This window comes from Sardina pilchardus, chromosome 6 (genome assembly GCF_963854185.1).
Source record: "Sardina pilchardus chromosome 6, fSarPil1.1, whole genome shotgun sequence".
NCBI classification, from domain to species: domain Eukaryota; kingdom Metazoa; phylum Chordata; class Actinopteri; order Clupeiformes; family Clupeidae; genus Sardina; species Sardina pilchardus.
The window spans coordinates 10,817,963-10,844,626 of record NC_084999.1 but is presented as its reverse complement, the minus strand read 5'-3'; the positions used below and the strand labels follow the sequence as shown (position 1 = coordinate 10,844,626).

The following is a 26,664-nucleotide window of genomic DNA, read 5'->3' as shown; positions in this document are numbered from 1 at the left end:
TTTTTTTTTTACCATTTGGCTTTTAGACTCGTTTTAAGGTTGAATTAGCACTACCTTTATTCCTTCTCAACTAGTTTAACCAAAGATCCTTAATTACTGACAAGATAGAGCAACATAATGCATCTCTATGGAAGAAAAATTCGAACAGTTCCTGTCTGCTTAAAGAGGCGTGTAGGCAAAGCAGAGATGGGAGTAAGTCACACATATGCAAGTCTCAAGCAAGTCTCAAGTCTTAACCTTCAAGTCTCAAGCAAGTCCCAAGTCGTTTTTGTGAGGGTCGAGTCAAGTCAAGTCAAGTCATAGCTTAGGTCGAGTCAAGTCAAGTCAAGTCATAGCTTAGGTCAAGCAAGTCACAAGTCAAGTCATGTAATAAGCTGGAAGACAACCGTCTTAAAACTTGAAGAGACGGCAGTTTTACTGTATGTAGCCCTCCTTTGCACAAAAGGGCTAACACATAAGAAAGGGATATAAGGCTAAAGAATAATTAAAAATGCTCACTAGGACCAGCAGGATCAGAATTACTAGGAACGACTACAGGGCCTGGTGTACCAAATTACCAGACAGAGTCTGTGTATGTGTGTTTAGCTCATGTTTTCATTGCATAATATTCCATTAATAAATACCATATGGAAATGAGATGGAGACACTTCTATGTTAGGCTACTATTTACTCTTGAAAGTGGCCCATTTCTCATTTATGTCATACATCTCTCATATACTTATACATACATTTACAGTAATAGGGTTTGTGCATGTTGTTTGGCTGTTATACTTTATGATTTAACAAAAATTAAAGCAGCTAGCGCTAACAAACTAACAGCTACATTGATGTGGTAGACCAGGGATGGGCAACTTTCATGACTAAGAGGGCCACAATTTTTATCATCACCATCAGAGGGCCAAATGTGGCTGCGCACTTTTGCACATCTGACATGAGAGAAGCTACAAAATAATTCTGAATAAGAATTAAATGTAGCCTATAACAGGGTTTCTCAAACTTCTTTGCTCTGGGGCCCTGTGATGTTAGGCCTTGGTGTTCCAAGGCCCTGCATAGGCGTCTGCACACCCTCTGAACACCCGCCCATGCCCCCAACTTCCACCGCCCGCCACCATGTACGCCTTTAGATAGCAGGCTTGTGCACAATTACGAATTTTTAGTATTCAATTCATGAATTGGAATTTGAATGGAATTGGCCCCACCCCACAGGAAGTTGAATTTTAACTTGAATTGGAATGACAGTAAGTGGAATTCAATTCATGGCAATTCAAGACAATTCCACAGTCACATAACAGGAAGAATGTGTTGAATCTGCATTCAGTTTTGGGAAGGTTACTTTGGAAATGTAATTGATTACTGTTTTCAATAAATTGTGTGTTGGTTGCGATCATATCTGACATTTTGTGAAACTTAATTGTTAAACACTACCCTTAAAGAATTTCTTTGAATTTCAATTCTTCTTTAATTCAAATTTGAATTGTAATTCTACATCCTGTTTTTGACCTCAATTCAATTCAATTCAAACCCAAGAATTGAATTGGTATTTAGGAGTCATTCTCAATTAAATTCTGAATTTTGCACAAGCCTGATAGATAGATAGATAGATAATTTATCATTATTATTATAATTATTATAAGGCTATTATTATTAGCAGTTACTAGTAATAGGCCTAAGTATAACATTTCAATTGCTATTTTGGGTCCTGAAATGGCATATCAAGCTTCTGCCATAACATAAACAGGGGTCTGAATACAACTTCTGTTATGAAAAATACATTATTTTGAAGTGGGGGAAAAGGGGAGGTATGAAAAAAGGCAGAAATTTGATGTGATTTTAAAAAGGGATTTCTCGTGATTACCGCTAATTATACAGACACATTCTATATGCCATTGGAATCAGTAGGATATCCTGTTTATTTTGATATGCAGTTTGCCATAGGGCAGTTCCGAAATCATGAGATATTTCACAGAGAAGAATCTGTATGACGCAGAACTGAATGTGACATTTTATTTTTGTATGTAGCTGTAATTTTCAACGCTAATTATCTCGCGAACCGTTCGTCGTAGAAACTAGTGGCTAGCGTCATTAGAAAGGTCAGGTTATGCAGTTTCATATGATATGCCTGTTATTTCTGTGCGAAAATCTCTCGCACCAATATGACCGAGAAGATCGGGTGCGGCCGCGGCCGCATGGTGCGTCTTGAAGGCGGCAGAGAGGGTCGGCCGGCGGCCCGATGGTAATCTTCTCGCGGCCCGGTACCGGTCCGCGGCCCATAGTTTGAGAAACACTGGCCTATAACATACAGTATATACATTTCATGCTCAAATGCATTTTTAATAGGCCTATACATTCCCTATAGACAAATACAAGTATTTCACAGCCACATGAGTGAAAAGTATTAATTTCAGTGCAAAGGGCTCACATAAATCACCATTCAATGATAGCACAAAACTGAAAACCAGTTAGTGCAACATAGCCTCATATTCAATGCATTTACTGTATGCTCCCACTCCATTTTTAAGAATGTAGCCTATAGACATTTTCTAACGCCCATGGTGAGAGTACAGATGTGATGTAACATCCATCACATAGCCTACTCTCATCCAAACGCAAAGAAGTCGCCTACTTGCAGTCATGCATGATTTGTCTCAGCTTCCCCGCGACATTATCGAGAATGTCGACAATTATGTGCGTCGGGACAAAGACCGTTTCGAAGTTTTTATCTCCACCAATGTTTTTATCGGGGTTTGTTGGGTTGTCTGTATATGTTTGTCTGTTCGCAAGATAACTCAAAAAGTTATGGATGGATGCAAGAGGAGGTGATCTGTTCGCTTGGAGGAGGTTTGCGCAGTGATTTTCAGATACCGTATTTCAGTCAAATTGTCTGTTATTTGATAGGCGGGATCAATGTGAAACTAAGTCAACATGATAAAACTTAATGTGATGCAAACAGCAAGCTCTTGTCACGTTTGACTGATGGAGATGGGATGTTAGCTGCTAGCTAACGTTAGATTAAAAAAAATAATGTGAAATTAGCTAGAGACATTTCTTACTTTTCTTTGTGTAGTCGGAAATGGCGGATACAATTTGACGTGGTGCTGGATGTGTCGGATATTTTTGCGCTGCACACTTTGCGTTTCTTTTAGTTTCTTTTGTTGAGTTGATAGTCTTTAAATCCAAATGTTATGATTTTGGAAACTGGTAACAGCTTCCATCTTCTTAACCCCGACCGCTCTACTGCAGATGGCGGGCGCGTCACCTAGCACCTAGTAGAGAGGTTGCCAGGTTCGCCCACATGCAACAGGAAATATCCAATCGAAAATAGTTTTTATTATTATTATTCACCAATTAACCAAGACAGCAATGACTTGTCGAGTCATTGCATGCAAGTCTAAGTCAAGTCTCAAGTCATGAGTAGCAAGTCCAAGTCAAGTCAAGTCTTTTCTCACAGTTGATCAAGCAAGTCACAAGTCCTCAATCTGGCGACTTAAGTCTGACTCGAGTCAAGTCACTAGACTCGAGTCCCCCATCTCTGAGGCAAAGACGTCATAGTGGGATATCGATCTCTGTCAGATTGGCAAGCAGTTCAGTGCGAATGTTAACAGGTCTGCTTAAAGGGGGATTTCGCCCCCCTCCCCTTTGCGAAGACAGAACGCGGAAATGATCGTACGTTTGCGCCTCTCGCTCCGCTTTAACCCTCTCTGGTTTAACCTTTAAAAGGGTGGGTTTTGAACATTCTAACACAAGATTCCATTCCGCAACAATTCAAGGTTTTAGAATTCAATGAACCCAGATATTCTTTAGAATGTTAATTTTCCAACATTCCTGTCACACCGGTGTGACGGTACACTCTGATGTTTGAGCCATTTTAGTCAGTCATTTCAGACCAAGTGGTCTCGTGTCCTGTGTTGTTTAGGAGCCTATAGCTCCCACGGAGGCTCTTGGAAGTTTCTAGAAGATTCCTCACCCTGTAATAGTGTCTTTGCTCCATCAGCGGCTCTTTATTTGTTTGTGTCGCCGTTGCAGTGTTGGGGGAGGAGGAGGGTGAGGACGAGGACGGTTACGGGCGCTCGGGCACCAAACGGAACCGCGCCGGCATCATCACCTTCACCGAGGAGCAGGCGGCGGAGCTGGCCAAGCGGGAGCCGGACGATGCCGCGTCGCTGTCGGAGAAGGTCCTGGCCCAGTCGGCCGCCGAGCGCGACCGCATCAGCGAGATCAAGGACAAGGCCGTGGAGCTGGAGACCGAGCCCAAGTTCGCCAACCGCTGCACCTACTGCCCCAAGAGCTTCAAGAAGCCCAGCGACCTTGTCAGGTAACGCATGTGGACTCTGATGTTGTGTCTGTGAGCATCTTCATGTTGTTTCTCTTGTTTGTCTCTTTCAGTATCTTTGTCTTTTTCCAATTTGTCTTTCTTTCTGTCTGTGTCTGCCCGTCTTCTGTCTGTTTTTCTACCTCTATCGTTTCTTTTCTGCTCCTCTTGTCAACTTCTCTCCCCTCCTTTAGCCGTCCAGTTCCTCACTGCTAAACAGGCCTCTCTCGCTGTGTTGAATTGCACCCTGCGAGCTGTCAGTGGCTGCTCTAGCCTCCACTGTGCTTCAGCAGGACACGACTCTGACCACTTAGCCAAATGTCACGACACGGCCCGGCCAACCCCCTTACCCCCTGCAGAGGAGCTGTAGGTCACGGAGTGGGCATTCAAGTCCACCGTCTCTGTGCGCTCACCACCACATCCCCAAAATAATCTCCCTCAGCATGTGCTCAGCTCGCGTGACCTTGGACCGACCTTGCTCCGTGTTCCGTGATTGTAGGAGGGAACTACGAGTGAATTTTGATCGGGGGGGCAAAACACGTCCTCGCAGGCAGACAGACTTCCACCGTCTGATGGAGTGTGAGCGTAGTGCCTCTGTAGATAAGGGGTAGTGTTTATTCGTATTCTTCCTGAGTGAAGAAAGCATCTTAAGAGATGAATGTCAAGGGATATTCCACCACTTGAATCTGACAAGCACACCACTGACACTTTCGAGCAGACTTGATAAGCCTCTAAACCTCTCTTTTATTTTATTTGGCTCAGGCCCTCCCCAGATTTTTACGTGCCTTGTTTATCTCCTCAGTGGGATCAGAATGTCTCTCCTGTTTCAGAGAGTGATGGCTTGAGAGTAGAGTTATTCTCATCATCACCTTGCAGTGTGTCTCTTCCTGTTATGAGTGAAAACACACAGGTCCTGTGACACTGTGAAGGAAGTTAAAGTGGGACAATAAAAGCTTACCTCACACCCTTAATTGTCAAGTTGGCATGATGATGATGATGATGACGATGATGATGATGATGATGATGATGGTAGTGATGGTGGTGGTGGTGGTAATGGTGGTTGTATGTGACTTGCTCTTGTGTATGTGTCTTTTGCAGACATGGATGATGATGATGATGATGATGATGATAGTTGTGTGTGACTTGTTTTTGTGTGTGTATATTTTGCAGACATGTTCGGATCCATACGGGAGAGAAACCCTACAAGTGTGATGTGTGTGGGAAGAGCTTCACGGTCAAGTCCACGTTGGACTGTCATGTGAAAACACACACAGGTCAGTCGCTAGATTCACATGTTATATACATTTCACATATCATTCATATCTTAATTGAAAGATGAATCGCTTAATTGGTTATTCGGTTGTTCGTACAGATGGACACTGTACGTTTACACTGTTATGCGTGATACAGAAACTTGCACACAAATCTTCTCATGCGTTGTTTCATTTTCTTGACACAATCCTTATCTCGTCGATAAAAAGAGCTAACTTGCTAGGCCTGTGGTGCCGCCTCTTAACGTGCCAGGTCCCGTGAGAGGTCATGTGTCGTCTTTTTGCAGATTGTCTCGTTGTCTCCTCATTTGCTATTCTCTCCGTGCACCCCACCGGTGTCGGATCCATTACATTGCACTGAATCCCAATTTGCATTCCCCATCTCCAGCGTCCTGTGAATTGTCTTTTTTTTTGTCTATTTGTTTTTGTGTGTGTGTGTGTGTGTGTGTGTGTGTGTGTGTGTGTGTGTGTGTGTGTGTGTGTGTGTGCGTTATAGCGCAGCTTCAGCATATTTTAAATCTGAGCTGTCTACGTAGAGACACAAGGCTGCTAAATGTGCTCCGGTATGTCGTACTCATTCCAGCAATTACCGAAGGCTCACCTCCCCAAGCCTAAGCCGCCAAAACTAATCACCATTCATTTGCAGTGTTAGGCCGTGCACAAAAAAAGCTCCTCTGCAGAACCGTAGCCATTAGTCTCCAAAGACATGGCTTTTAGAGCTCCGTGATTAGGACTTTAAAGCAGGCTAAATTGAACGAATGGGCCTAGTTTGTTGCGAGACGTTTTTTGATTGCAAGACTGTTGGGGAGGCTTATAGGGGGAGCCTGTGCGTGCGTGCGTGCGTGCGTGCGTGTGTGTGGCGCTGTACGCGCCATTGAGATCACAGAGGTCCAGACCTCTTATGTTTTTTCCAAGGTGTAGACAAAGTTGGATAAAAAGTTGAATAAAACCCTCTACTTTAGAACTGTGTGGAGCTTATATCTGTACAGCATCAAAAATATGTCATCTTACCGCTGGTGGTGGGGGGGATCGTTTCTGTTCAGTATCACAATATTTTGTGCACGCAATTATATCAAATCTAGTAGCTCAAATTATCACAATAGTTAATAATTGAATTCAATTATTTATTTCACTTGTATTTGAGTCAAGTTTACTCAGGGTTTATTCTGATTATATTACATTAGCTGATTACTCCCACAAGGTGGCGCTTGTTTTGGCAATGTGTTGTGCAATGTGCATTCAACCGCAATTTCCAAATAAAAATACATAACGCTCCGTCTTCTTTCACATCAGAAGTGTGAGTGCATTTCAGTTTTCAACAAAAAGCGTATAGTCAGGACCTTGACATGCACCTTGCCATGAGAAAGTGAGTTGAACTTATTTTTTGTAATGCCTTTGAATAATATGGGAGATGTGAGTAGCAATATAACGCAGAATCGAATCGCAATATTGTTGTATCGCAATAATATCATACTGTGGCCCAAATATCGCAATAGTATCGAATGGTCACTTTTTTGCCAATTCCCACCCCTATTTATCACTGGTGTCTTCAAAACTCGGCATATGGCCGTGCACACACACACTCATGCATGCCCACATACACACATAGTGAGTTGCACACACAGACACACACACACACACACACACACACACACACACACACACACACATGCATGCCCACACACACTCACACACTCTCACACACACACACACATAGTGAGTTGCAGGAGTAGGTGGGTGCGGAGGAGAGGATGAAGAGAAATTGAAAAGAGGGATTTATTTCCTGCAGAGACTCATGCAGGTCTTATTTTGTGTTATTTGGCTTAACAATGTTAATGTTAACTCTGACAAGCCCCAGCCTGGACAACTCAAAGCACAGATGAATAGAGCAGTTTTCAATTTCCATAATATCAAGTGCAAAAAGTAATCGCCTATCAGAAGTCAAAAGCATTTTGATAATAATAATGATAGTAATAATGCTAATAATAATAATGCTAATAATAATAATAATAATAATAATAATAATAATAATGATGATGATGATGATGCAAGTCAAAAAAGGCCACTGCAGCATAGAACCAATTCAGTTCAAAGAAACAACTTCTACCCGTACTTGCCAAAGCTATTTTTCTGACTTTTTCTGCATTCTCCAGCTGTCTCAGATACAGCAGTTACTTACTGTACTCTCAATAGCATTCCGTCAACTAACAGTCACAACATAGCATGAGGTGAAAGTTGTTTCCCTTTCATGTTCCTGTAGCATGAAAAGCCACAGTAACTCTCCGATAAAGTACTTGGATAATGACCATTATTAGCGCCACTTGGTGGCCCTCACAAAAGTGACCCAGAGGACATAGCCAACCCCCCACCCCCTTTGTCCTCTCTGCCCAATATCCATCAGTGTTCAACTGTTTGGGGTAATGAGGGGGCCTCGGTTTTTGTACCTTGTATTTTCAAAACTCTGTGTATGGCTGTGTGTGTTTGGGTCTGTGCGTCTGTGTGTGTCTGTATATGTCTCTCTGTGTCTGCGTGCGTGTGCGTATGCGTCTGTGTCTGTGTCTGTGTCTGTGTCTGTGTCTGTGTCTGTTTCTGTGTCTGTGTCTGTGTGTGTGTCTGTGTCTGTGTGTCCGTGCATGCAAATAAAGCTGTAATGTCCACTCTGGTGTGTGCAGGTCAGAAGCTGTTCGGCTGCCACATGTGCCACACGTCCTTCTCCACCAAGGGCAGCCTGAAGGTGCACATGCGCCTCCACACGGGCTCCAAGCCCTTCAAGTGCCCCATCTGCGACCAGCGCTTCCGCACCTCCGGCCACCGCAAGACCCACATCCAGAGCCACATGCGGCCCAGCTCCGAGAGCAAGCGGGCCAAGCGCAGCGCCGCAGCCGACCGCCACGCCGCCAGGCACCACCACCACCACCACCACCACCACCACCACCACGCCTCGGACGGAGACCCGATCCAGGTCCAGGTCCAGGCCGGCGGAGGGCCGGCGCCGGCGGACACGCTGCCTCCCGTGGGGCTCCTCCACAGCGCCGGCGGCGACCCGGGGATCTACATCCCCAGCACCTCGGTCCTCACCGGCCAGTACGACCAGAGCCTGCTGCAGTCAGGGCTGGTGGGCCAGGCCATCTTACCCGCTACCATGTCAGGTAAGGGTTATTATGCCCCGTTGTGTCGGGCTATCGCTGTGTGTGGTAAAGTGGTAGCACTTTATTTGAAGGGGTCTACATAACAGGGGTGACATGTAACTGTCATAAGAAGGACATGACACATGTCATGCATATTAATGACACATTATTGATGTGTTGACTGCTGTCATAATGTGTCATTTGGTTTGTGGAATGTTTTTGACAGATTAGTTTTGGTTTTTGACATTCCAAAAACCGAATGACACATTATGACAACAGTCATAAACATCAATAATGTGTCATTAATGTGCATGACATGTGTCATGTCATTCTTATGATGGTTACATGTCACCCTTATGTAGACCCTATCAAATAAAAGTGTTACCGGTAAAGCCCATATTCTAGAAAAAGAGAGTCTCACTCTGATCCAGAAGTGCTTAGAGCGGCGTCAAGTTCTTCGAGTTTTGATGCCCTCAGTCTAGAAATGAAGCTGAGTCATCATCAGCTTAGAACGCATAGCACATCAGGATTTAGGATTCCTTTGGTTTGGGTGGTGGTTTTTTTTGTCTTTCTCGGACCTTTCATCCTAGACTAGAAGCTCTCTCTCATTGAAGTTCTCCTGCAGTCTAGGACTGGGCTTGATCCGTGTCTGCTAAAGTGGGCCTTGATGTGGGGCGCTCAAGGTTGTCAGGGAGCATCACAGAGAACAGTAGGGAGGTGAAGACGAGTGAAGTTACTGTAGGCCTGGTGCCTTCAACGCCCCGGTGAATGCCTTGTCCTGCATACTCACGTGTGCTCCCACACGTGTCTGCTCCCACACGTGTCTACACACACACACACACACACACACACACACACACACACACACACACACACACACGCGCACACACACACACACAAAATGCGCACACACACACACACAAACACACACACACCCCTCAACACACACACACACACATCCATCATTCATGTCTCGCACACAGACTGTACACCTGTGCTCACACACAATTCCACAGACACACTCTTTCACACACACACACACACACACACACACACACACACACACACTCGGCAGGCATCAAGTGGATTCTCTCAGTCGTAGCCCCAGAAGACAGCTCAGCCCAGAGCTCAGGTGATCTCACATGGGAGCTCGAGCACTAAGTCTACAGGATCACGCTGTCTGTACAGGACTCAGAGCAGCCTGAGCCTAACCCCTGTGGTGCTCACTGACTGTGCCATGCCGAACATGCTCAACTGACACATGCACCGGCGCGTTCGGGAAGTGTGTCGGTTTCATGTGTAGGAGCGGCGGCGTGACTCAAGCAAGGATGGACAAGGCATGACGCTCGCCTCCGCTTGAGAACACATGTTCTTTCCAATGGCAGTGTGAAGAAGCATGTTCTGTAATTAACACCCTTCAGGCTGTGGTGTGTGTGTGTGTGTGTGTGTGTGTGTGTGTGTGTGTGTGTGTGTGTGTGTGTGTGTGTGTGTGTGTGTGTGTGTGTGTGTGTGTGTGTGTGTGTGTGTGTGTGTGTGTGTGTGTGTGTGTGTGTGTGTGTGTGTGTGTGTGTGTGTGTGTGTGTGTGTGTTAGAGTTTGTCTGTGGAATTGTATTTGAGCACAGGTGTATGCGTGTAAGAAATGAATGATGGTGATGGAGAAGTGTGTGTGTTTGTGTTTGTGTAGACATGTGTGGGAGCGCAGTGTTTCAGGAACCCGCTTTTTGATTGCTTTGTCTTTGCATGGCTGACTGACAGGCAGGGCCTCAGGCAGGGATGTGGATGACACCCCCAACACACACACACACACACACACACACACTTTCCCTCCTATCTCTCCCTCGCTCCGCAGTGCAGTTTATAGTGTGCTGGGACGGCTTCGCTTTGATCCAATCCCACTCGCTCTGGAAAAACAAAACAGCCGTGAAAATGAATTTCCTGTCAGTTTGATGGGGAGAAAGTGAGCGAGCGAGCGAGTGAGGGAGGGAGGGAGTGAGTGAGGGAAGGAGGGAAGGAGGGAGGGAGTGGAGAGTTGAACGAGTGGAGAGTGAGGCTGGCCAAGGGACTTGAGGGGGTGGGGATGGAATGGTGATAGAGAATCATTTTCATTTCTTTAAAAGTGAGTTTTGCCAGTTTTACCCAGTAAGCCTATACCTTAGAGGGAGAAGAGAAGAGGGAAGAGGAGAGAGGGAGAGAGAGTGGGGAGCCTGCTTCTGAAAAGAGGGAAAAGAGCAAGAGAGAGAAAGAGAGAGAGAGAGAGAAAGGAGAACAAAAGAGAGAGAGTGTGAAGCCTGCTTCTGAAAAGAAGGAGAAGAAAGAGAGAGAGAGAGAGAGAACAAAAGAGATATATAGAGAGAGTGAGGAAAGTCTGCCTCTGAAAAGAAGGTAAAGAGAGCAAAAGAGAGAGAGAGAGAGAGAACAAAAAAGAGAGAGAGTGAGGAGAGCCTGCCTCTGAAAAGAGGGAGAAGAGGAGAGCAGGAGAGAGAGAAGAGAGAACAAAAGAGAGAGAGAGAGTGAGGAGAGCCTGCCTCTGAAAAGAGGGGGAAGAGGAGAGCAGGAGAGAGAGAGAAGAGAGAGCAGGAGAGAGAAGAGAGAGCAGGAGAGGGGCTGGGTGGCTGATAAGGGCCATGTAAATTGTGGCACCTCTCTCATCTTATCTCCATGGGGCAGAGCGGCTCCTGCCACCTCCTCTCCCCACCCCTCACCTCCTCTCCCCACCCCTCACTCTCATTAGTGCCACCTCAGCCAGAACACAGAGTCCGACAACGACACACACGCTCCCAAATCAAGGGAATGGTGCTGAGAGAGAGAGAGAGAGAGAGAGAGAGACTGATAGAGAAGAAACAATCCAGAGAGAAAAAGAGGAGAATTACTGTATATCAAGGGACTGCTAGTGAGAGAGAAGGGTTGAGAGGAGGAACAACGGAGAGATAGATAGAAGGAAGGCAGAGAAAGAGACAGGGGGGAGAGATGGAGAGAGAATGGAGATGGAGTGAACCTCACGGGAGCCCTATGGTGTTGAGAGACTAGAGTAAAGGCTTAAGGTGCACAAACCAGGGATTACTCTGAAGACAGACTCTAACTCCGCTAAATGCAGCACTCTAGGGGGTTGTGCTTGTACCTGGATAATCTACCCATAATACTGACTTTGTGTGTGTCTGTGTGTGTGTGTGTGTGTGTGTGTGTGTCTGTGTGTGTGTGTGTGTGTGTGTGTGTGTGTGTGTGTGTGTGTGTGAATGTTTACCACAGTGAAGAGAACCATTGGCATTATATGAACAGTTTGATTATGATACTTGTGTCATGTGTATTTGTGTGTGTTTGTGTGTAATCAATGCTTTTGTGTGTGATTGTGTTTCCCCAGCGGGGGGTGACCTGACCGTGTCTCTGGGTGAGGGGCTGGCCACTCTGGAGGGCATCCACCTGCAGCTGACCCCCGCCAACCTTGTGTGCCCCAACGTCCAGATCTCAGGCATCGACGGCAGCAACATCAACAACATCACTCTGCAGGTATCTCTCTTGAAGACTGCCCTTGGCTTTACTTTCATATGTGTTGTGTTATTTGTAAAGCTAGTATTTAATCTTTCACTACGATGATCTATTGTACTGTAGCTTGAACGTTAAATGAATAACTAGAAAAGCACTCAGAGAGCGCAGACCTCCGCCAAGCGAAAACATAACCGCCTCCTGGATCCAAACGGTGATACGGATCACTCCCAAAGTTGAATTATTTCTTCCTTGGGTCATTTCAGACCCTCCAATCCATCCATAACTTTTTGAGTTATCTCACGAACAAACAGACAAACAAACAAACAAACCCCGATTTAAAACATAACCTCCTTGGCGGATGTAAATATGGCAAATGTTTAATGTGGAAGTGAATCCATGGCAATGTGTTTTGAGGATCTCTCTGTCAGTAACGCTCACCTCTAGGTGATTTGAGGTGTTGGCCAGACAGCTCACCTGGACAGGAACCCTGTTGAAGCCTCTGTTGAGCCATCGCCCAACCCTGAATATATAAAAAGTTGCCGTTATTTACTTTACGCTCACTGCTTGTATTCAACCACGTCTCCATCCTTGATCGCTGTTGCCTCCTTTTCCTCCAGATCGACCCCAGCATCCTGCAGCAGACCCTCCAGCAGGGGGGGCTCTTGTCCCACCAGGTGGCGGGCGACCCGGGCCTTGCCCAGCACGCTGCCCACCACCTCATGGCCGCTGGCGACTCGTCGGTGCCCACCAATGTGGTCCTGCACCCGCTCACCAGCCTGGCGCTGCAGCAGCCCGTCGTCCCTGGCAACGTCAGCATCACTGGGCTTTCCGAGCAGGACTCCTCAGGTGAGTTGGGGGCAGGTGATGCTGGGTGACGCAGTGTGTCATGGATGCCAGAAATAGTCTAGCCCAGTATCGCTGTGTGTTATGTCGGTGTTGGACATTGTTTCACAGTTCCCAGATACTGAACACAGATTTAAGCAGATGCCATATGCTTGGAAAAGGGAGTCCATTTTGGATGATTGACCCACAGTTTGGATGCGTATTGCTTAGCCATTATGCAGTCATTTCACACTCTCTCTTTTTTTCATGGAGTTTAGTTCATCTGTCCATCTGCTTCTCTATGCTTTCATTAACAGTGCCATACTTCCACTTATCCCAGGGCTTAAAGTTCTCAGACACCGTGCCTGAACTGAACAGTGAACCAGGCCTTTTAAGATGTTAAAATGGATAAATGTGTGTGTGCGTGCGTGTGTGTGTGTAGATATACATAAAACGCCTTTGAAAGTCTCTGATACCCTCAGGCAAAGCCATTTTCCTTTAAGCCCCCATTATCCTGGAGCTCTATGGTATCCGTCTGAAGTGCCACCCCAGGGCCTTCTCCATGCTGCTGCTGCCGCCTGCCGTCCCTGAGTGTGGCGCTTGCGCTCCCTGTCGCCCCCTGCAGGTGCCCAGGAGCTGTCGCACGTGATGGGCGCCACGGGGCTGGTGACGGGCACGGCCGGCGGGCAGGAGATCACGCTGACCATCAACAACTCCAGCCTCACGCAGGTGCTCGCCCAGGCACAGGCCCAGGCCCAGGCCCACGCCGCCGGCACCGCACCCTCCGCCAACAACACACAGGAGATCACGCTCACTATATCAGGTAGGGTGTGTGTGTGTGTGTGTGTGTGTGTGTGTGTGTGTGTGTGTGTGCACATGTGCCCAGGCCCACGCCACCGGCACCGCAGCCACGGCCAACAACACACAGGAGATCACGCTCACTATATCAGGTAGGCCGTGGGTGTGTGTCTGTGTGTGTGTGTGGGTGTGTGGGTGTGTGTGCGCGCGTGCATGCGTGCATGCGTGTGCTCTCTGTTTCTCCCTGATTCTCTCCCTCATTCTGTCTCTTTTTTATCCTGATTCTCTTCCTCTCTCTCATTCTCTCTCTCTCTCTCTCTCTCTCTCTCTCTCTCTCTCTCTCTCTCTCTCTCTCTCTCTCTCTCTCCCTCTCTCTCTCTCTATCTTTGTTTCTCTCTCTGTCTCAATTCAATTCAATTCAAAAGTGCTTTATTGGCATGATGACAAATATTTAGACATTGGTATTGCCAAAGCAATTATTACATACATTGAACATACAGGTGTAAGACATGGACATAACAAGAGGCAAATAATCAGAGCCTAAACAGACATTCATATAGACAGCCTATAGTATGAACTATTGTTACTGAGGAATACTAATGCCATTATTAAACATCTCTCTATTCAGATATTAACATTGCCCTTGATTCTCTGGCATGACTGTTTTGATATTGCATTGCCAAATCCAATATTCAAAATGTCATCAGATAGCTTCCTTACGCAGTGTAATTTAACAGTAATGATTACAATCAAAGTTTAATGAGAACCTCCTGTTGCAATACTACACACACACACACACACACACACACACACACACACACACACACACACACACACACACACATTCTCTTGCTTACATCCTCTCTAGCTCACTAACTCCAGCATGCTGTCAAAATGCACTTGGAAGAACATCCCCCTTATTTGTACGTGGTAGGCGACATATTTGTGTATTCCGGATGCAACATGGAGGAGACATAAACAGCATACTTAAGTACGCCAAGTTATCGGATTTGCGGGAGCTCAAGTTCTTCTCATCCAAAGTTTTTCTATGCGCAGCCGAAACCACGGATGCGGAGGGATAGGTGAAGAGACGTCGTGAGTGATCAAATGTCAAACGCTAAGTGCACATAATGAAGCCGATGTGTGAAGTGGGGCTTGTCATCACACACCTTCAAAGACTTGTACCTCCCGCTCTCCAAAGCTCTTGGCTATTAAAGTTTCAGGAGCGGCACCAACGACTCCCCCCTGCTGCGTGGGGAGACTTGTGTCTCAGAAATGAACATGTGTGTGTGTGTGTGTGTGTGTGTGTGTGTGTGTGTGTGTGTGTGTGTGTGTGTGTGTGTGTGTGTGTCTGTGTGTCTGTCTGTGTGTCTGTCTGTCTGTCTGTCTGTCTGTCTGTGTGTGTGTGTGTCTGTCTGTCTGTCTGTCTGTCTGTGTGTGTGAGACAGAGTTTGTGTGTGCCTCTGTATGGGGGTGTGTGTGTCTGTGTGTGTGTCTGTGTGTGTGTGTGTGTGTGTGTGTGTGTGTGTGTGTGTGTGTGTCTGTGTGTGTTTGTGTGTGTGTCTCTGTTTATGCATGCGGAGACATACCTGTTCTTCTGGCTCGAAGACCCAGTCAGTGTCTTTCGTTTACCCCTGAGGCATTCCCAGGTCATTATCCACCCCTTGGGGTGGGTGTGTGTGTGTGTGTGTGGAAGTCCAAACCCCTCTGACTTTCTCACAAGGATGCAGCATTGATTCCAATGGAATGCTCTCTGTGAGCGTGGACCACTGATCTATAAAGAATGGGACCACTCGGGACAGTTCCATTGGCTTCATTGTTGATGGGTCAGCAACAATGAGATAGTCTATCCAGGTATTCTTTATAGATCAGTGGCGTGGACAGGCGTCAGAGGAACGACTAGAAAACACCTCGTTAAAGGAGCTGCTCTAGACTCACCTGTGTAGTTTATGCTTGTGTGTGTGTGTGTGTGTGCTCACCGTCCCATTGCTCTTCTGTGCAGGGCAAGACCTGCTCCCGCAGCACAGCGCCCCCTCTGGCGCGGACTTGAACGGCGCGATCAGACTCTCGTCGCCCATGGGTGCCCAAGCCGGCGGCGCCACCCTCAGCATCGGTAACGAGCAGCTGCTGCCCCACAGTCCATCCAACGCCACCATGACGGGTAAGCATGAACATGGACATGGACATACAGTTCACACACGCACACACGCACACACGCACACACACACAAACACACACATGCATACGCGCACACACACACACACACACACACACACACACACATACACACACACACACACACACATACACATACAGTGGGGAGCACATGTATTTGATACCATGCTGAAGTTGCCTAAAAACAGGAATATAAAATCATCATTTGACAATTGATCTTAATGCCTTAATTAAAAAAAAATAGTAAAAATCAAACCGCCAAGGGCACCAATTTTCTTGGTGATCGAAGAATGTATCGTGAATAAATAAATAAATGTTTTCCTTAAATGCTAGGGGGAAGGAAGTATTTGACCCCCTATGTAACCCTATGGGAATTTAACTTGGGCAACTTTGGGCAACTTTACTATGGTATCAAATACATGTCTCCCCACTGTATACACAGAGCTGCCAACCCTCACGCATTGGATTGGCGTGAGAGCGCGTGGAGCCAATCAACTGAATGAATCTCACGTGACGTCAATACGTGAGAGTTGCTAGCTGTGTATCTGCATACACAAACACACACACACACACACACACACACACACACACGTAACTGCACAACAGAGATTTCCTTCAGCACAGATGTGATTAACAGGTTCTGGTTCCTATTGCGTAAGGAAGTGTTCATGTAACAACAAAGGGAAACAGTGCAGCCCTGTCCTAGTTTTCCCCCCAGCCTGTTGTTGTTGTTCTCCTTATTGTTGTTGTTGTTGTTTGTTGTTCGTTGTGTTGTTTTAGATGTGTCCCAAAATCAGAGGATCTGAAAAACCATCGTTAGTGTCCATCACAAAAATCCGGCTATATTTATGTATTGTGTTGTCTTACAAGTGAATGTTGTACTACTATAGTGCAGCCAGAGCTTTCAACCGATGGTTGTTAGTGAGTTCTTTGTTTTTGTAGTTTTGTTCCAAGGCCAGAATCTTTTAGATGTTCGTTATGCTTTGTGTTTGTTTATATTTAGGCATGAGCCAGAGTGTTGTGGTTGATGAGCCGAGCAGTTGGCGTAATAGCCATCATCCTCACGCCCGTTCAGCCAGTCCAAGTTCGGGATTGTTTCGATCAATAATGCACTCAAAAGACCACGAAATGAAACGCTCACTTGAAAGTCTAGCGCCGATATGGCGGAGCAACGTTACTCAAAAAGCTGCCCCATTTCTCCCTCACCACATGGGCACTTTGCTGAGAGTGTTTCCTTAGTGCTCTTCGAGTGTAATATGGATTTGAAGCAATCCTGAACATGCACTGAATTCAACTGAGTGAGTGTGAGGTTTAGAGTTCTTTAGTTATTTAGTTACTTCGTTATTTATTTACGTATGTATTTATTTTCATACGTGCACAGTATATTTCAGGGCTTTTTTGCCTTTATTCAGATAGGTTAGCTGAAGAATGACAGGAAGTGAGTGGGAAAGAGAGACGGGGTGAGATGGGGAGATGATCCTGGGTCGGTTGGTATGGATGCTGCACAACACTGTGTTCAAATCCTGGCTCTGTCAGTGGGGGACCAACCTGCGCCCTCAGCTGGAGCCCTTCACAACTCCAGCCAATCACACTTACTCCAGCAGCACGAAGGGACGAGTATCAACAACTTTTCGCCAGAATCGCAGACTGCATCTCAATCAGCAATGTTTCACATAGTTCTCTGTTTCTCTGCTTTTTTTCTCGGAAAAAAACAACTTAGCTCAGCAGCTTGGACAGCAAAGACAAATATCAACAACTTTTTTGCCAGAAGCACAGACTGCATCTGCGGGGCTGAAGGGTGTCAGGCTCTGTGCCTGAATTCAGGAGTGTGCTGCTGGGCCATTTAAGAGTCGATACTTGAGACTCAATACATGTCTGATAACATCAAGCACAGTCCTCCCTTACTTAAAGCCCTTCATCTGTAAGGAGAATCACCACTGAGTTCTTTCTTTCTTTCTTGCCCTGGAAAAGCGATTGTGCCTCTGCAATTTATTGTGCCACTCACCTGCTGCTGTGTGTGTGTGTGTGTGTGTGTGTGTGTGTGTGTGTGTGTGTGTGTGTGTGTGTGTGTGTGTGTGTGTGTGTGTGTGTGTGTGTGTGTGTCGTCAGTCACCAGCCTGCCCCCCAGCACCTCCCTGTCCCACACGGCCGTGTCCCAGAGCCTGGTGATGTCATCGGCGGGCATGGCCAGTGATGGCAGTGTGACCCTCACGCTGGCAGACTCCCAGATGCTGGATGCGGTCACACTCAACCTCAACTCACAGGTAGGCTCAACCGCACACACACACACACACACACACACACACTCAACCTCAACTCACAGGTACGCTCAACCGCAAACACACACACACACGCACACACACACACACACACACACACACACACACACACACACACACACACACACACACACTCAACCTCAACTCACAGGTACGCTCAACCGCAAAGGTACACACACACACACACACGCACACACACACACACACACACACACACACACACACACACACACACACACTCAACAGTTCATACACACAGTCATATTCATATAGTCTCAAACTCACAAGAACATCTCAAGTACATACATGCATACAGACACACATACTTACATACTGTACATACGAACACACACACACACACACACACACGCACACACACAAACAATCATACAATCATACAAACACATGATTAAACTGTTTAGTAGAAAAGAAATGTGTGTGCACACTCATTTGGTGACATGGTGATCTGGATTCTCTGTGTGTGTTTTCCCTCCTCAGCAAAGCCAGCAGTTCTCCAGTGTGATGAGTGAGCAGGGTCTCCCCGGGCAACCGGCCACCTCCGCCCAGCAGGTCATCCTGGTCAGCCACCCCACCCAGACCACCGTGGCAACGCTGGAGGACAACCTCAGGGTGAGGGACTGACCGAGTGACTCAATGGGACTGTGTGTGTTTGTGACTGTGTGTGTTTGTGACTGTGTGTGTTTGTGACTGCCGGACTGTGTGTGTTAGTAACTGCCTGACTGTGTGTGTTTTAGACTGTGTGTGTTAGTGACTGCCTGAATGTGTGTGTTTGTGACTGTGTGTGTTAGTGATTGCCTGAATGTGTGTGTTTGTGACTGTGTGTGTTAGTGATTGCCTGACTGTGTGTGTTTGTGACTGTGTGTTCGTGACTGCCTGACTGTGTGTTTGTGACTGGGTGTGTTAGTGACTGCCTGACTGTGTGTGTTTGTGACTGTCTATCTGCCTGTGCAGTGATTCATCAGCATTTTGGTGTGTGTAGTTTTGTGTGTGAGTGTCCGCGTGTTGTTTCCTCGTAAAGTGTAGTGACTCGTTCCAAAACGTCTGTGCAGATCATTTTTTTCCCACCGTAAAAAACTCTCGGGAGGATTTCATTTAGCTGCTTTCAGCTGACGAGTCTGCACTCTCATTGTCATCATTACCCAAAGTGTTCTTTTTAACTCATTCCAAACTTTTCCCCATTAACCGTTGTCTGTGGGGGACTGTGCTGGTGCTGGTTTCAGCTGACATTGATGCATGGCTCTATACTTTGAAACAGCTGACAGTGTGCTAATGATCTGGCTCCCGTTCAGCACTTTGGCTTTTGAATGATTGTGCACAGATAACCGAGACACATCCTCTCACTCACTGATTCCAGTGAGCACAATTGAGATATAAAGGAGAATAGAGTGAGAGACTGTGTGTGTGTGTGTGTGTGTGTGAGAGCTGTGTATGTGTGTGTGTGTGTGTGTGTGTGTGTGTGAATATATGAGGTGCATGTTTGTAACCTTATATATAAACTAGAAAAGCACTAGAGAGCGCAGACCTCTGCCAAGCGAAAACATAACTGCCTCCTGGATCCAGACGGTGATACGGATCACTTCCAAAATGTAATCGTTTCTCCCATTTAACACCTTCCCTGAAAATTTCATAGAAATTCATCCAAACAAACCCCAATGAAAACATAACCTCCTTGGCGGAGGTAATAATTTGATTTCCTATCATAGCTATGCAGATGACACCCAAATTTACTTGTCAACCAAATCACTATGATCCCCTTGAACCTCTTTGTCAGTGTATTGACCAAATCAGCTACAGTCTTTACAGCTAACGGCCACTAGGGGGGGGGGCTTCTCAACCTCTGGATATTACAGGTTACGGTCTTACACCTGCGGCTTATAGTCCAGTGCGGCTTGTGTATGTACACATTTGTTTTTTTCCCTAAAATTCGCTGGTTCGGCTTATATTCAGGTGCTGCTTATAGTCCGGAAATTATGGTACCGATCAGACATGCTTCAGCAGTACACACCCTCTCCACCTCTCAGGTCTCCAGAGAAAAACCTGTTAGTAAAACCTGCTGTTAGAACTTAACATGGTGAAGCAGCCTTTAGCTGCTATGCTGTTCAGCTCTGGAACCAACTTTCGGATGACATCAAAAAGGCCTCAACAAGTTTTAAATCTAGACTTAAGACCAAACTGTTCCCAGCTGCCTTCTGCTAACTGCACTGAGTTACAAATTCTGAACCTGTCTTTAAATTATTCTACCATGTATCTTTTATTTTGTCTTTTTAATTATTCTTTATTTTGAGATGATTTGGCCTTGTGTGTTTTATGTTTTTTATTATGATCTTTACCCTTCTATGCTTTTATTTGCTATTACCGGCAGTGTTTGCTTCTGTTTATGTAAAGCACATTGTGTATGAGAGTGTGTGTGTGTGTGTGTGTGTGTGTAACCTCCAGTATGTTTGTGTGTCTGAGATGATGTGTGTATGAGGTGCGTGTGTGTAACCTGCAGTGTGTGTGTGCTGTGCTGTGTGCAGGCGGCGGGTAAGGAGGAGGAGGCGGGGGAGAAGAACCAGTGCTACTTCTGCGACCAGGTGTTCCACACGGCCAACCTGCTGCGCCGCCACTGCAAGCAGAACCACGGCAAGGAGCGCTGCCACGTCTGCCGCGTCTGCAACAAGGCCTTCAAGCGCGCCACGCACCTCAAGGTACACGCACGCACGCACGCACGCACGCACGCACACACACACACACACACACACACACACACACACACTCAAACATACGCACGCACGCACGCACGCATGCATGCGCACACACACATATACACACACACACACACACAGACGCACACACACACACGCACAGAGGCACACACACACGCGCACACACACGCGCGCACACACACACACACATGCTAACAAACATAAATGCACACATGTTTACAAACATAAACACACTAATCTTCCTCCACACACACAAACACACACATACCAAACTCATGCACATAGACACATTGAGATGTATAGATCAAGCTACCGGCATACCAAAATTCCAATTCTGAAACGGATAGTTTTGCTGCTTGATTATGATATGCTGAATTGTGTGTGATGCGGTTGTAAAACCCAACCCTTCACGTTGACCATATCTTTCTATATTACTGTGCCACCAACAATTGACGCAAAAGTGATAGTGGCTGCATCTTGCCGTTGCTTGGCAACAATTCTGATAAAAGAACAGGGTGTCCTCACGGTGGTTAAAGGTAGTAAAAATAATATGCCGAAATTAAGGCTCTTGAAAGGAAGTAAAAGGTCATATATTTCTAGACGGAAGAGATGATTATCTGTGAATAAATCTTTACATGTCATGTAGTGCCTAACGATGGCCCTTATCTGTTCTAGAATCAGTGGACGCTACATAACAGCCTCTCGGGGGCGGGGCTTATTCCTTAAATGACAGGATCCACATTGATACAGAAACGTATGCAGCACATGCTGTGCCTGCAGACACACAGATAAGAGAAGACACAAATGGAAGCTTCTAGAAGCCTCTTTACAGAGCCTGCCCAGACCTTCCTGGGACCCCTAAGCAAGATCCTGCTCAGTAGTTCTCCTTCCTGGGCCAGGAGCCATGGAAACCAATTGCCATTGCTACACAGTCGGGTCGCACAGACATCCGCTATCTATCTGCGTGTCGGTTCTTGACGGAGAGACAGGATGGTCGGTGTCGTCTTTCAAAGTGACTTGCGTCTCTAAGGAGAATCATCCTTGTCAGAAATGGTCTGGTTTTGTGCATGCACACACATGAATCGGCATGCTCATGTCGTGTACTTTTATCGACACTTGTCATATTTCGTTCTCAATCCTGTCAGAGGCACCAGACACAGCCTTGCATTGGCCAGCAAGCAAACAGGACACAGACAGGACAAGACAAGTGATCCACTACCTAGCTAGGTTAGACAGACAGAGAGATGCTCAAGCTGTCACATCAACTTAATTGAATGTGGAGAGGAGGTAACACAAGATAACCTGGTTGCTGTTTTCAGCATTCACTGTCAATGTGTTTTTTCTCTCTCTCTCTTTTTTCGGCCAGCAGGATAGTTCAGTTTCCTCCTCAGCAGACTTATAAATATTCACCCCAGCTCTGAAATGAGATGTGACTTGTGGGGTATCTTGTGGAGGGAGAGCATGGGCCTGCCTGGCTCTGCATCGTTAGAATTCTGTCTGTATGAAGTTCCACACACACACACACACACACTCTCACACACACACACACACACACACACACACACACACACACACACACACACACACACACACACACACACACTCACACACACACACACACACACACACTTCAGAAGAACGTACAACAGTGCCAGAAGAACTTTTTGGACCACGCAGCAGTTTCCCTTCAGACCTTCACAGTCCCATCAGCTTCCAAGATTCATAATGTTAAAGTTAAAGCCTATTAGATTAAGTCCGTTATCAGTTATTAATTGGATCCTGTTTTCATTCAAGACCCCTCCACCCACTCAAATGTATTTCACTGATTAATTGAATTGAAAATTATAAATCCATCTTATAATGACTTCTATTACTTGAGCTCATTTTAAGCTCAAAAAAATATGTTGGCAGCTCCAGATTGCTTATTCACCCGAAAACCCACACATATATTCAACCTCAAGAGAGACAGTTAAAGATTTATGCTCTCTCTTCTTAAATGTGTTTAACTTAAACTAACACACACACACACACTGGTGACAGTGCTTCCATAACTCAGCGCACACACACACACACACACACACACACACACACACTCGTTGGCAGTCCGTGCACTACCCATCTCTAGAGATATCCACCCACTCTCTGTAGCGCTGTGACCTGACCTGTTAGTGTTCTGCAGGGGAAATGCATTAAATAGGTTCAGACACCAGACAACCACTGAATCATAAGTATAACCATCAATGGACTGCAGTGTGTGTGTGTGTGTGTGTGTGTGTGTGTGTGTGTGTGTGTGTGTACAGAGTACAGTATATGATAGGGTGACGATGGAGTCAGATAGAAAGAACCGGTAGGCTATCCAGGTGAAGCGAAAAGAGAACTGTTTTTCTGGAAATATAGCATCTGAAGTGTTCCCCATTTAATAGACTAGCCCTTTGGAACTGACCCTTGACCCCAGTCTGTGTTCAAGTCACTCTCTGTGCTGAGTCATCTTCAAATCTATTCCCTTTCCCCTTCTCCTCTCATCTAACACCGTGTCTGAACGGCACGCCATGCAAGCGAGCGCTACACTGCAGTGCAGTGCCGTGCAGCACGATGTCGCAACACGGCGATTTGAGTAGAACTTCTGTCGGACACCCCATTTTTTTATCTCCCTTCTGTTGCTCACGCTGTTCTTCTATTTTGAGCGAGAATTATGACTCAATAGACCTTTATGTTGAACAGGTTTGATGTGGACGGAAAACATGAAAGCCACAGCCACAGTCTCATTCACATGCCGAATATTTCTCGTTAGAATACGCTCCAGCCCTGTCTCACTGGAGTGTCACCCTCTGTCCCCGGTTACCCCTGTCTCCCCAAGGGCCCCACACACTGTATTCATCCCTCTCCATCAGACAGACATTTCTTCATTTATTACTTGTCCACCAACCCTGGTTTTGGTGAGGGATCAGAGTTAGTGCCACATCTCAAACCAGTTTCTCATGTTTCGACACTGATTCTTGGTCAGAAAAACTTCAGAGAAAAAAAAAACATCAGCGATTTGCTGGTCCAGAAAAAAAAGAGAACGGTTACGTCAGGGGTTATGGGATGGGAGATTGTGACCACTGAAGAGCTGTTGTGGTCACCGGTTTTTTGCCCGGATGTCCAGTGGTGAAGTTGATTGTGATTAGAGCCCCCACGGCATAATGGAGAGACTGCCCAGTGTGGCAGAGGCCAGTCAGTGCGTGGGTCCTCTCTCAGTCCCTTGACCCGTAGGCACTTAAACAGCGTCCCCTCTTTCACGCTGATGGCTGCTGTCCACAGAGCCCTCCACGCTGGCCTGCTCTTGACTATTTAGAGAGGCTCTTAGAGAAAAGTGTGTGTGTGTGTGTGTGTGTGTGTGTGTGTGTGTGTGTGTGTGTGTGTGTGTGTGTGTGTGTGTGTGTGTGTGTGTGTGTGTGTGTGTGTGTGTGTGTGTGTGTGTGTGTGTGTGTGTGTGTGTGTGTGTGTGTGTACATAATTGTTAAAGGAAGCACGATGCATGTGCATGCAAGGAAGTGGAGGATAGTGTGCGTGCTATCCATTCCCAATGTCCAGCATACATTATGTTCCCTTTGTTAGGGGAGGAGTACCGATTGTACTCAGGCTCTGATATCTAAGTCCTTTTGAATAGAAGCGGTGTTGGAAAGGGCCAGGCGTAAACGGATGCTCGAACTACTTAAAGTTGATCTTTGAGCAGAAGCATCTTATCACGCAGGCGGCCGCGTCGCGCTCCTCACACACACACACAACACTAGAGGAGCTCAGCCCAAACGGCCCGGCTCATTCCCAATTCCTCACGCATCTGGCTTCCGGAATCCTCCTCCTCGTCTCATTTATGGAATGCAACGCTCCACCGGCCCCTGTGAGCATGACTGGAACGGAATCCAACCCTCTCTCTGTGTCTCAGCTAATCACCAGGGGCAGAATGAAAAAAAAAGAGAGAGAGAGAGAGAGGAAAGAAAGAAAAACTTCACTCATTTCCTCTTGGCTAACTCGTTCCTTCCTCTCTGTTTTCTGTCTGTCAGTCTCGCTCTATTTTTGTCGACCGTCTTGGTTTTAAGCGTCTCTCTATCTCCTTCTGTTCCTCTCTCGGTTCGTCTGTCGTTAAAAGGTGAGTCAGCCGTAGGAGTTTCAGTTCATCAATTCAACCCCTGTCTGCATCAGTCCATGAAGCCCCTTTCTTGCTCTCTCTTTCTCCATCTCTCTCTCTCTCTCTCTCTCTCTCTCTCTCTCTCTCTCTCTCTCTCTCTCTCTCCCTCTCTCTTTCCTCTATCGATTTCACACTCAGTTGTGGGAATATACCCATGGACCGTTTCCACTGATACAGCTGTTCTCCATGGCTCTGTGCACACAAGTGGTCCCCCCCTCTCATAACTCTATAGACACGACAAAGATGGCTGACAAGGGGAACGGTAGCGTGACATCCACAGACAGATTGACGGCCTTTCAACATGGCGCTCGGCAACAAGATCTACCAGGGCACTGAAGGTGTGACCCTCATCATCTCTGCATCAGGTGTCGGCCGCAGAGGCCCTGATATGTCTGCTGCGTGTGCCAATTTATGCCTGTTTTGTTACGGTTGATGCAAGAGATTTAAGATCACCTTGTGAGGAGAGGAGATTTAGCCACGTCAAGGGTGATGAATTGGGAAGAACTCCACCCCCGGCTTAGTGGATCCACCCCAGTGCCCTCGGCGACAGAGGATTTAGCTCCGTGAGTAATACACCAGGAGTTTTTTTGCGGGGAGCTTTTGGAAGCGGCTTATTTACACCCAGGTTCAAAATGAAACCGAGCAAGTGATCTGAAAATGTCAAGGAGTCGCTACGGAATAGACTTTGGCTGACAGTGATGACGGCCCACAAAAAAAAGTCATTTGGAACAGAGCTGTGCCTTGTCTTGCTCTTGCAGATTGTATTGTCATTCAGTAGAAGCATCCATCGTGAAAACACATTGCTGCTGCAGTACTACTGTTAAATTAAACATGTTACCTCAAAATGGGTTGTATTGCAACTTCAATTTAAAGTTGTCAGATGCAAGTTATTTAGCAGGTGTCTCGAGACAGCTCCATTCATGGCTCAGGAAGAGAACATAATTCAACAGCTATTGTGCCCTCTATGGAAGGTTAAGCTACAGATGTTCCTTGCCTTGCATACCTTTAACAACTTACCTGGCCCTTTATGGCGTTTTGTCACTAAGCAACACCCCAATATATTTAGTGTACAAGGACTGCAGATTTGCTGCTTGTAGTTACTGTAATGAGCCTATGCATAATATGTATTCAAATACTGGGGCCTGTTATTAGAAGGTGAGAAAACACTTCTGTCCATTTTATATGGTGAGAAGTTAATGGGTAGTTGCACTTAATTTGGCGATAGCTGCTAGAGTTGGTCTGTTGGGTGGCACCAGTCTGACACGAATGGCCTCCCTCCAGAAAATTGGTTGTCAGCTAAAATTGATGTTTGTTTTCCCCCAATTCTCCGACAGCTCGCAGCGTTATTGCTGTCTGGCGTGCAATATGGAGCTTTTATGCTTTGCTTGTTTTCCTTGATTCCTGTAATTGCGTGTGTGTGGTTGTGTGGTTGTGTGGTTGTGTGGTTGTGTGGTTGTGTGTGTGTGTGTGTGTGTGTGTGTGTGTGTGTGTGTGTGTGTGTGTG

At 46.4% G+C, this 26,664-nt stretch overlaps 1 protein-coding gene across 1 annotated transcript in view; it reads left to right on the top strand.

Moving 5' to 3' along the window:
* LOC134082575 (zinc finger protein 236-like) overlaps positions 1-26,664 on the top strand; it is a 72,533-nt gene that overhangs the window by 35,350 nt on the left and 10,519 nt on the right. The window contains exons 20-29 of the mRNA XM_062538390.1: positions 4,024-4,312; positions 5,480-5,583; positions 8,253-8,729; positions 12,068-12,213; positions 12,810-13,038; positions 13,640-13,837; positions 15,815-15,973; positions 18,097-18,251; positions 18,765-18,896; positions 20,804-20,974. Of these exons, the coding sequence (XP_062394374.1) occupies positions 4,024-4,312; positions 5,480-5,583; positions 8,253-8,729; positions 12,068-12,213; positions 12,810-13,038; positions 13,640-13,837; positions 15,815-15,973; positions 18,097-18,251; positions 18,765-18,896; positions 20,804-20,974 (2,060 nt within the window). The remainder of the gene's footprint in view (positions 1-4,023; positions 4,313-5,479; positions 5,584-8,252; positions 8,730-12,067; positions 12,214-12,809; positions 13,039-13,639; positions 13,838-15,814; positions 15,974-18,096; positions 18,252-18,764; positions 18,897-20,803; positions 20,975-26,664) is intronic.